We start from the raw sequence: 12,486 nt of genomic DNA, 5'->3' as shown, positions 1-12,486 counted from the left end.
AATCTGACATAGTGTTGGACTATATATGTGGTGGTGCTGGACTTACGAAAGGGGTAATTTCTAACACCTACAAAGATAGATTGCATACACATTTAATGGGGTTCCCACTTAAAGCAAGATCCAAATGGGAGGGAGAGATTGGGGTGATGACTGACGAGGTATGGGGCAGGGTCCTAGAATATGTCCCTAAACTCACTATGAGTGAACCAGCTAGGTTGTCCCATCTTTATGTGATCCATCGTGTGTACCGTACCCCCCTTCTGATGTTTAAAATGGGGCTGAGGGACAACTCTGACTGTCTAAGATGTGGGGGTTCTGATGCCTGAATCCTTCATATGATGTGGACTTGTCCCAGGCTATCTGCGTTCTGGTTTAATGTCATTGACAGAATAGAAGGGGCTTACGGAAGTGTTATACCCAAAAACCCACTTGTCTGCATACTGGGATATGTGGAGGAAATTGAAATAGTTAATAGTGCAAAGCTTGCTATAGCCAGACTACTATATGTAGCAAGGAAGCTGATTGCGAGGAACTGGATCAAGAAAGAACCACCTTCTGGGAAAGAGTTTGTGAAACAGGTGTCTTGTATCATCCAGCTGGAGGAAAGGATATATGCTAAAAGAGGCAATTCTAAAACCTATGAGAGGTTGTGGAATCCTTGGTTACAATACGGTACAGTTAACTGATGGGAATGTGCTATATTTTACAATGCTGGTGTTGTGGATAGACCATTAATACCCGGACATAGGAACATTTTTGTTTTGTATGGTTTGATTGACAATATGGGTAAAGAGGATGACTAATTGTAAATTACGGTGTAAGAGGAATCTTATGGAGAAAAGAGTTATATATGCTGTCTACATGGGGGGGGGGCATGAGAGGGGGGGAATAGGGTTGTTCAATTTGTAAATCTATTGTTTGTGGAAGATTTACTGTATATTCTGTATTTTGAATTCTTATTAATAAAAATCTATTTGATTAAAAAAAAAAAAAAATGTATAGATTAAAGGCATATGATGTAGAATAAGGCATCGAGTGAAAAAACTATACAGATATATCAATATGAAGGAAAAAAGCCTGCTCAAAATGTCATTAAATGAAAGAACACTTTAATAATCAATGCCCTATTATACTAAAACAAAAATGGATACTCAAGGATTGCTAAAACAAAATGATATATAAAAGACACAATAAAACAAAGTAAAAATATATTACATAGGATGAGATGCATACTGTAATGATAACTTTATCATTATTAAAGGGAATTTGTCCACCCCCTGGGACGTATATGACCTGTTAATATGGGCATTAGTGATAGAAATGTTAAACTACTCCTACCTGTATGCCTCATATTTGCGGTCTTGTTGAGAAATCGTATTTTATTTCTGTACGATAATGATTTTTTCCTGGCTCCAGATGTGCGATACCTGGAAGAAATCTCTGCCTCCTGTCTTCATTTATCATACCACTCCCTTCGCATCAGCCTCACACTGCCCTGTGATGTGCAATGTTGGCCCCAGAATCCTGCGCCAATAGCGCGATTATACAGTACCTATTCCGCCCTTCTATGGACATTGGCTTCAGCGTTCTTCTGCGCAGGCGAGTCACTGCTACTACCGTTGCAGTGACCACGGGTGTGCACAGTGATAAGGTTCTCTCCCCACCATGCATACATGGGTGACAAGGGCATCAGAAATTGTCTGGTTCCAGTAGCAAAGCTACTGAGGGGGCAGAGGGAGCCATTGCCCTGGGCCCATAACATGCAGGGGCCCACTGGGAGACATGGCCACCTTTGTCATTTGGCCGTATCTGAGGTGTCAGGGAGAGAGCAGCACAATGCCAGCTCCCCATCTGACAGACTCTGTACAGTGGCAGGTTGCACAGCCTCAGTCTGTGTGTGCAGTGTACAGTGCTGCTGACTCTCCAGAGGAGCTGCTTCCTGGCTGGCAGCAGCTGCAGTTAGTTTCTGCCGTGCAGGCTCTGATTGTCTCAGGCACACTGGGTCCTTTTGCCCTCTGTGCATTAAACTGGACACTTCCTGGTCCTGCCTCACTGCCTGCGAACCTCATCAGTAAGTGGGAATGGAATTTATTAAATTCATTCAGTTTTGGCATGTCATGGTCACTGTGGGATGAATGTGAGAGGATGGGGGTATTGTGGGGGTAGAGGGAACAGGGCACGGGGGGGTGAATGTGAGATGATGTGGGTATTGTGAGGCAGGGCGACAGGGCACAGGGCAAAGGTGAGAGGATGGGGGTATTGGGGAGAGGGGACAGCACTGGGGGTGAATGTGAGAGGATAGGGTATTGAGAGGCAGGAGGGACAAAGCACTGGGGGTGAATGTGAGAAGATGGGGTATTGGGGGGGAGGAGGGACAGAGCACTGGGGCGTGCATGAGAGAGTATGAGGGTATTGTGGGGGAGGGGGACAGAGCTCTTGGGGTGAATGTGAGGATGGGGTATTATTTGGGAGGGGGACAGCACCGGAGGTTAATGTGAGAGGATGGGGGTATTGTGGGGGAGGGGGACAGAGCACTGGGGTGAATGTGACAGGATGGGGGTATTGTAGGGGAGGGGGGACAGAGCACTGGAGTGAATGTGATATGATGGGGGGTATTGTAGGGGAGGGGGACAGAGCACTGGGGGGTGCATGTGAGAGGATGGGCTGTTGGGGTGTGGGAGTGGGATGTGGGGAGGTAGGGGGCTTCTTATACTTGTGAGCTCAATCTTTTATAAGTATTAGTATAACAAGCATAGCAATACAGGTTAGTAGTGCTAATACTTTAATAATAGATTAATATTTAAGTATTATTAGACTTGTTATAAGTATTAGCATAAGGGGACAGACAGATGGCCGTATCACTCATGCGAGAATCGCATCGCAACCCTCGGACAGGCTAGTATTGCTCCTGACATGAGCGTGACAGCGTGATGTATTACTATGCAGCTGTCACTATCAGGTGTGGCAAGCCGACTGTCAGTCCGAGGATTGCGATGCGATCCCCCGCACGAGTTATACGTCCGTCTGTCTGCCCCTAACAAGTATAACAATACAGTAACCACGAGCTGCATTCTATTTAATAATAAGCAATTTATTATTATTGTAAAGTTATTAGAGGCTTGGGATAATTGTCTGCAGTCACTATGAGACTACAGACTGCAAAATCATGATGGGGAGCGACTGCTGTCAAGAGACCTCAAGACCACTGGTGCGATCAGGCAGTCATGCGACTGCGTTTGCTATTTGCATGTGTCGACTAGATAAGTTTGACTTCACTCAATAGAAGACAATTGTAAGAAACCAAAAGAGTCATCACATGACCCGCTGCTCACATCAGCGATGCTGGGGCCATTACTAATGTACATAGGTGGACTCAGTTAAACATTAAGTGGGCACCTAAGAAGCATTATTATTTATAGGGGCACCAGTAGGTTAACTCCTGGTGGCAGACGGTGCTGAGGCAGCTGTCAGTCAGTGCCGGGGTGCGGTTACAGCCACCACTCTCTCTATACACAGAGCGGTGAATGAAACCGTGCAAGCGCAACTCATGCCTGGAAGAGCAAGGCTGCCGGGAGCAATAAAGTTAATTTCCTCCCTGCAGAGGGGTTCTCAGTGCATGCACCACATGGTGTCAGAAAGCTATTATCTATTATACTGTGTATTGGAGGAGTAGTGGAGTCAGCATTCTATGTATAGGGGAACTCTGGAGGACATCATGCTGTATGTACGGGAGCATTTCCTGAGGTTCCCCTATACCACCATAGTTATGATCATGATTACCTGGTCAGGGGCCACAGGCGGACACAGACAGAAAAGGGCACATGTGCAAGAACAATATATGGGCCCTTTGCAGCCCAAGAGCTCCTTAAAATGCAAAACTGCACCTTTTTTGGAGGTAGAAATGGGCCCCCTTACCTCTTGCACCCATGTGCGGCCGCGCAGGTAAGTTGCACCAGTGGTATGTCCGAATGTTAGGGGCCCACTCATGTTTCGCCCCCCGAGCTGAAACCCTAGCTACACCTCAGTCTGGTTCTTAACTATTCAAGGAAGAAGGACGCGGGGAGAGCACCTTATCGCCGTGCACGCTGACGCCTATGCAGAATAATGCTGAAGCCAATGCCCATAGAAGGGCAGAATAGGTACTGTATAATCGCGCCATTGCGGGGCGCAGGTGTGAGATTCCGGGGCCATCATTATACATCACAGGGCATTGTGACACTGATGAGAGAGGGGTGGTATGATAATGAAGACAGGAGGCAGAGATTTCTTTCAGGCACCTCACACCTCGGAGCCTGGAAGAAATCATTAGCATACAGAAAATACGATTTCTTAATAATGAGACTGCAAATATGAGGCAGACAGGTAGGACTAGTTTAACATTTCTATTACCTGTATGCCCATATTAACACTTTTACCCCCAAGGGTGGTTTGCTTGTTAATGACCAGGCCAATTTTTACAATTCTGACCACTGTCCATTTATGAGGAAATAACTCTGGAACGCTTCCATGGATCCCAGTGATTCTGATGTTATTTTCTTGTGACATATTGTACTTCATGATAATTGTAAAATTTCTTTGATGTGACTTGCGTTTATTTGTGAAAAAAATGGAAATTTGGCGAAAATTTCGCAATTTTCCAATTTGAATTTTCATGCCCTTAAATCACAGAGATATGTCACATAAAATACTTAATGAATAACATTTCCCACAGGTTAGCTTTACATCAGCAGAGTTTTGGAACCAAATTTTTTTTGTGTTAGGAAGTTATAAGGGTTAAAAGTTGACCAGCGATTTCTCATTTTTACAACACCATTTTCTTTTTAGGGACCACATCATATTTGAAGTCACTTTGAGGAGTCTATTTGATAGAATGGTGTCACGTTTGGGTATTATCTAACATCTGCACCCCTGAAGGTGCTCAAAACCACATTCAAGAAGTTTATTAACCCTTCAAGAGCTTCACATGAATTTTTGGAATGTTTTAAAAAAAATGAACATTTAACTTTTTTCACAAAAAATTTACTTAAGGTCCATTTTCTTTATTTTACCAAGGGTACCGGAGAAATTGGACCCCAAAATATGTTGTCCAATTTGTCCTGAGTACACTTATACCAAATATATGAGGGGGAACCACTGTTTTGGCACACGGCAGAGCCAAGAAGGGAATAAGCGCCGTTTAACTTTTTCAAACCAAACTTAGCTGGAATTGAGATCGGACGCCATGTTGCATTTGGAGCGCCCCTGTTTTGTCTAAACAGTGGAAACCTCCCACAAGTGACCCCATTTTGGAAACGAGAGAAAGAAAATCATATTTTTGTCACAAAAATGATTTTTTGCGCCTAATTTTTTATTTTCACAAGGGTAACAGGAGAAATTGGACCCCAAAAGTTGTAGTCCAATTTGTCATTTGTAAAAAATGAACATTTAGCTTTTTTCACAAAACATTTACTTCAGATCCAATTTGTTTTATTTTACCAAGGGTAACTGGAGAAATTGGACCCCAAAAGTTGTTGTCCAATTTGTCCTGAGTACGCTGATACCCCATATGTAGGGGTAGATCACTGTTTGGGCACACAGCAGAGCTCAGAAGGGAAGGAGCACCGTTTGACTTTTTCAACGCAGAATTGGCTGGAATTGAGATTGGACGCCATGTCGCATTTGGGGAGCCCCTGATGTGGCTAAACCCCCCCCCAATTCTAAATCCAACCCTAACCCCAACACACCCCTAACCCTAATCTTAATCCTATCCCAAATCCTAACCCTAACTTTAACCCCAACCCTAACTTTAACCCAATTCACTTTAGCCCAACTCTAATCCTAGCGGGAAAATGGAAATAAATACATTTTTCTTATTTTATTATTTTTCCCTAACTAAGGGGGGTGATAAAGGGAGGTTTGATTTACTATTTTTTTATTTTGATCACCGTAATAAGGTCTATCACAGTGATCAAAATGAACCAATAGGAAAAATTCTCCTATTGTTGCCGGGTGCCAGCCGGCAGATCTCGGAGGGTGCCAGCCGGCAGATCTCGGAGGGTGCACTTTTTCTCCCAGGAGAAGAAGCTGGCGGCCCAGGGGACTTCAGAGGGGCCTGCGAGGACAACAGAGGTACTGTGGGGGTGATCGGGGGTCCCTATTTCTCTCTCCTCTGATGTGCAATCACATCAGAGGAGAGAGAAATTAAAGGGAACCTGTCACCCCCCCAGGGCTTTTTTAACTAAAAGAGCCACCTTCAGCAGCACTAAGGCTGCATTCTGTGAAAGTGGCTCTTTTGCTTCTGGCAAAATACTGACTTTTATAACTAGGTCCTCATACCTGGAATCAGTCACAGAGGTATTGTGTGTCCCTCTGTTTAAGCCACCTCCCAGCTGTCCATCCCCCCTGTAGCGTCCCGGCACCGCCTCCTCCTGTCTTGTTGCCGTTAAATGCCGGAGGGCACCTGCACTGTGACAACAGTTCTTGGGCATGCGCAGTGCGCACTGCCCGGGACCTGACAGGCTATCGCGCCTGCGTGTTTTGGAGTCCCCTGATCCCTCCCCGCAGTGTGTTATGAAGTAACCTGGAGTATCCGTGGTCAAATTGGCCCAGGGCACATGGACGGGATAGTACATCCGACGTCAAAGAGGGGTTAATTGGTTACATATGTCCTAGGGGGTGACAGATTCCCTTTAATCATATTTTGGTGTACCACTTATAGCTACAAAGGTTGTGCAGAGTTCTTCTCGTCAATCTACAGAATTGAAATTCACGGGAGTGAAAACAAGGTATCAACTATCCATAGGATTGTGCATAACTTATTGATCGGTGGTGGTCTGACCACAGAGACCTACACCGATCGGCAGAACAGGGCACTTTATCCCCTTTATATTGGATCGGCAGTGGACATTCTTTACCACTGGTCTATTCATTCTCTTTTGGAACGCTGAGCCTACACTCCGCTTTTTCCGGCAGCTACATAGAGAATGAATGGAACATCTGTCGGTATGCATGGTGCAGCTCCATCCTAATGGGGATAAAAGCGCATCATTGGGAAAAAAATTCCCCTTTCTGCTGATGGGTGCCAATCCCAGTGTTTGGACCACCACTGATCAATAGGTTATCACCCATCTTAAGGATAGGTTATAACTTGTTTTCCTGAAAAAATCCCTTTAATCTCAATCGCAATACCTCTTGACACAAGGCCTTTTTGACTATCTCTGGACAATTGCAAGGAAATCCAAGTTAGAGTGAGAGTATAATCCTGTTTGAATGTTTAAACTCGGTGAAAGCCCACCTAGTCTAACAGCTTCTCAATGTCCCTCCTCCCTGCTGCTGAAATCTGACACTGGTCTGTACAAGCTGCAGCTTTTAGTTAGGCTGGGTGGTTACAGATTGAATACACAAGAACTAGTGAGCTTTCTCACTTCTTAGTTGATCTCATAAAATCCTCATTTTAATATCAAGATTAAACAGCCATTCTAACATGATTTTTCAAAGCAAGTACACCATCCTCATCAGGTCTAATAGATGTATATAGCAATGAATGCAATTTGTATTGCAACATCTGGTGATGGATCCATTTAAAAAACACATAGAAGAATATAATCCGTCACGCAATTGAATAGCTCCACACAGGAACTAATAGGGACATTTCACCATTTCATACACTATTTAAGAAGGTTTTGACTTAATTTGGCGAACTTTACCATTATGGACACATTCATTTATTTTTATCTCTGATGACTGAGTGTCTGTATGTAGTCATTGCTTTATGTACAATATGCAGCTTTCTTTTATGTTCTTGTTATATATATTTGTTACTTTCCTTTTGTATTCTAGAGATTTTTTTTTTTTTTTTTTAGACATGTTGATGTATTTTATTTGGAGTAAGTGTATCTGGTGCAGCTAGGTTTCCCTCTATGCTCATATGTCTCTAGAATCCAAGAGAAACAAATGTAAAAGGAGCAGAGTTAGCTGTTCCTTAATGTCCTCTCCTATCCTTTGTATGATATGTCATTATTTTCTCTGCTCTCTCAAACATTTGATCTTTTTCACCTACAGATTTGAAAAGAAATGACTACTCACCTGGGAGGATCAATCTAGGGTTTGAAATTGGAGAAGCAGACACAGATGAAGACATTTTGGAATATAATACAAAACTGTAGAACAACATTCCACATAAAGTGATCTTTATACTGGATATTGTAGTGTGATATTGATAGACATCATAAGACTATGTTTTTCGATCATGGATCAAACAATCATGTCCTCCCCATGGACCCTAGATCTGTATGAAAAGTATAATTTTTGCTGATGTAATATGTTTTATACATTTTTGAAAATTGCACTTCACTGTACAATTGTGTATTCAATCTAGTCTAAATGGTAACTCTTTGGTAGCATGTGTAGCTTGTACTTCTTAGGTGTCTCTTATACCATGTTTGTGTGCTTTATCAGAGGAATAAACTGCCTTTGCACATGGACCTGCTACCATGTGTTTCCAATGCTGAACAGTTATATAAGATAGAGGCCTATTAGTTGCTAGAATAAAGTGCAAACAATATGTAGAATACGATGGCGCCTTCTGAATTTTCCGTGTACAGCGCTACTCCTATCTACGTGCTATGCAAGTTTGGAAACCCTGCCCAACTCACTTGAATGGGACTGAGTTGCAGTTCTCTGCACATATGCTACTAAAGTTCCGTCACTTGCCAAATCATTAGTATATAGGGGGATTCTATCCTGTCTACACTACCATGATCATGCCTTCCTCTTCACTGAGAATAAACAGAAGTTTGGAAATGTTAGACTACAACATTCCTGAGCAATCATTGGAAACAGACAAGGTGCCCAACATACATTACATTGCACAGAATTGATACTGGTTGGATCTGTTAATGCCTATCTAGTGTTTGTTTCGGCAAACATCTGACACTGATAATGAGGAGAAGCCCATCCTCAGTTATGCCTTTAGGGCCTCCATCAAACTAAATCCAGCCTACTGGATGGATGTCTGCAGCTTTTTGGTTCATGTAATAGAAGGTTTTGGAAATTGTTTGGTTTACTGTTCTCCATATGTTAAAGGGAACCTAATAGGTGATTCATGCTCAAACCACAGGCAGCATGAATCGTAGGCAAAAAATAAATTGGAATTTTGGAAGCTGGATTTTTTCTCTTTTTTGCCTACTACTACACGTGATGACTACACAATATCTGTGCTTCCTCACAACACATGCCTAACAGGTGATCTGGTTTTTCATTTTTTCCTTAGCATGAATCGTAGGCTGGCTGCACAATTGCAACCAGACATAATATTCTCTGAACCACTCTGGCGTTTTATTGATAATATACTTTGAATAGAAGGTCGGGGACCATAGCTGGAGACGAGACGAGTACAACTCCACCGCTGGCTCTTACTATAGCCACAGCTGCTGATTGACAGGTCTCGCCCTCACGCGTACGTAATGAGATCACCTGCAGGCGGTCCTGGGGAGAGCAAATACCAGAGTAGTGTAGGCTTTTCATAGTACTGTATATAATCTCTGAAACGTTACAGTTTGATAATAATATTCCTGGCTGCAATCGTACAGCCATCTCTAATTCATGCTGCCCATGATTCGGCTAGTGTGAATCAAGTGACAGGTTCCTTTTGACAGTGTGACCCAATAATAGATAAGCACAAAAAACTGCCTATGTTTCCAAAATGCTCCTTTTTCAATAGACTTGTTTGCCTAAATGCCTGTAAATGTAATATAAATCTCTTAGTTGTTCTCTCTCTTAGTTGTATCTAGTTTTGAAAAAGCTGTGTAGCAACAGGTGTCTACTAGACAACTCCAGTTTTGGGTGTTGCAGTATGAGCTTTGTATTTTCCACTATTTTATGTGTGAAAAATGCCCAAAATAGTGCTGATATAGCTTTGATTAAAAAGGTCACATTTACTAATGCAAAGAACTATGTATATCAATGCAAGATATTTTATTTCATTAAATTTTAGTTTTTCGTTTTAAAGAATATCATTATGCCAATTCTGTATTTTACGTTTGGATGTTTAATGTACAGTATATATTCCAAAAATGTTCATTGATTATTTATTTTTATTGTAATAAAATTTGATCTTTCAATTTTTATATTTACGTAATTATAATTACTCATATTATTTGATGGTGATATGTAGTGTGTTTAAGCTTATTATGCCCCTGGTTTATAAAATAATTTTTTTTGTAAAAAAAAAAAAAAAATATATATACACACACACACAGTGGGGCAAAAAAGTATTTAGTCAGTCAGCAATAGTGCAAGTTCCACCACTTAAAAAGATGAGAGGCGTCTGTAATTTACATCATAGGTAGACCTCAACTATGGGAGACAAACTGAGAAAAAAAAATCCAGAAAATCACATTGTCTGTTTTTTTTTCATTTTATTTGCATATTATGGTGGAAAATAAGTATTTGGTCAGAAACAAGCAATCAATATTTCTGGCTCTCACAGACCTTAACTTCTTCTTTAAGAGTCTCCTCTTTCCTCCACTCATTACCTGTAGTAATGGCACCTGTTTAAACTTGTTATCAGTATAAAAAGACACCTGTGCACACCCTCAAACAGTCTGACTCCAAACTCCACTATGGTGAAGACCAAAGAGCTGTCAAAGGACACCAGAAACAAAATTGTAGCCCTGCACCAGGCTGGGAAGACTGAATCTGCAATAGCCAACCAGCTTGGAGTGAAGAAATCAACTGTGGGAGCAATAATTAGAAAATGGAAGACATACAAGACCACTGATAATCTCCCTCGATCTGGTGCTCCACGCAAAATCCCACCCCGTGGGGTCAGAGTGATCACAAGAACGGTGAGCAAAAATCCCAGAACCACACGGGGGGACCTAATGAATGAACTGCAGAGAGCTGGGACCAATGTAACAAGGCCTACCATAAGTAACACACTACGCCACCATGGACTCAGATCCTGCAGTGCCAGACGTGTCCCACTGCTTAAGCCTGTACATGTCCGGGCCCGTCTGAAGTTTGCTAGAGAGCATTTGGATGATCCAGAGGAGTTTTGGGAGAATGTCCTATGGTCTGATGAAACCAAACTGTGCAAGCTGAAGATATGGATGAACTCTTTATGCATCAAATGGCCAAGTTCTCCAAAAAATATGACATAGTTGTCATGGGAGATTTCAACTATCCAGACATTTGTTGGGAATCTCTCTCAGGCAAAACTAACAGGTCAAGGAAATTCTTATCCTCTCTTGCTGACAACTTTATCTTCCAAAAGGTAAAGGAGAAAACAAGGGGAACTGCTACCTTGGATCTAATCCTTATAAACAGGGAGGAAATGGTTGAGGAGGTAAAAGTGGCTGGGACCCTAGGAGGTAGCGACCATGCTATTTTAGAATTTTGGATAACTAGAGGCGGAAGACCTGTGAAGACTCAGACGTCAAGGTTAGATTTCAGAAAGGCAGATTTTAAGGGATTCAGAAAGAGAATTGGAGGGATCCAATGGCTGGATATCCTTAAAGACAAAAATGTCCAGGAAGGATGGGAAATCTTGAAAAATGAAATTCTCAAAGCACAGTTGTTAACAATTCCGAAAAGAGGGAAGAATAGGAAGCATTTAAGGAAACCAGGATGGATGAACACAGAACTTAAGCACATGCTAAAAAGGAAGCAAAAAATGTTTATAAAATGGAAAGAAGGAGGCATATCTAAAGAAGAATATAATGCTGTCTGCAGAACCTGCAAGGCACAAATCAGATTATCTAAAGCTGAAAATGAATTGAGGCTTGCAAGAGATGTCAAAAGCAATAATAAAGGATTTTGGGGATATGTCAAAAGTAAAAGAAAAGTCAAAGATGCTATAGGATTTTTACAGGATGAAAATGATGAAATGGTAAGACAGGATGTTGAGAAGGCTGAACTTTTAAATTCCTATTTTGCATCTGTTTTCTCTCAGAAAGGAAATGTAACATCAACTGTTATTCACTGTCCTATTAAGGGAATAGAAGAATCCAGGATATCTATAAACAGAAAGATAGTGAGGAAACACTTAGCTAACCTAAATGTATTCAAGTCTCCAGGTCCAGATGAATTACACCCCAGAGTACTGAAGGAGATAGCAGAAGAAATTTTTGAACCCCTCTCCATAATCTTTGAAAATTCTTGGAGAACAGGAGAAGTGCCAGAAGACTGGAGAAGAGCAAATGTTGTTCCTATCTTCAAAAAGGGGAAGAAGGTGGACCCAGGCAACTATAGGCCGGTGAGTCTGACTTCTATACCAGGAAAGATCTTTGAACAAATTATTAAACAACATGTATGTCAATACCTGGATAAGAATGAAGTGATTAAACAGAGTCAGCATGGGTTTGTAACTAATAAGTCATGTCAGACTAATTTAATTTCCTTCTATGATGGTATTACTGATTGGGTGGATCAAGGAAATGCTGTAGATATAGTATATCTTGACTTCAGCAAAGCATTTGACAAAGTCTCTCATACAATCCTTATTGA

The 12,486-nt window shown here is 41.8% G+C and overlaps 1 protein-coding gene across 1 annotated transcript in view; it reads left to right on the top strand.

Annotated features, from left to right (window-relative positions):
• The window catches only part of TRPM6 (transient receptor potential cation channel subfamily M member 6), a 278,440-nt gene extending 268,334 nt beyond the window's left edge, over window positions 1-10,106 (top strand). Inside the window, exon 39 of the mRNA XM_073543757.1 lies at window positions 8,041-10,106. Coding sequence (XP_073399858.1) covers window positions 8,041-8,144 — 104 coding nt within the window. The 3' untranslated portion in view covers window positions 8,145-10,106. The remainder of the gene's footprint in view (window positions 1-8,040) is intronic.
• The last annotated feature ends 2,380 nt before the right edge of the window (window positions 10,107-12,486 follow it).

This window comes from Dendrobates tinctorius, unplaced genomic scaffold (genome assembly GCF_039654945.1).
Source record: "Dendrobates tinctorius isolate UK_male_01 unplaced genomic scaffold, ASM3965494v1 ptg000134l, whole genome shotgun sequence".
NCBI classification, from domain to species: domain Eukaryota; kingdom Metazoa; phylum Chordata; class Amphibia; order Anura; family Dendrobatidae; genus Dendrobates; species Dendrobates tinctorius.
Note: the sequence above shows the minus strand (reverse complement) of the source record. Positions and strands in the feature narration are given on the sequence as shown.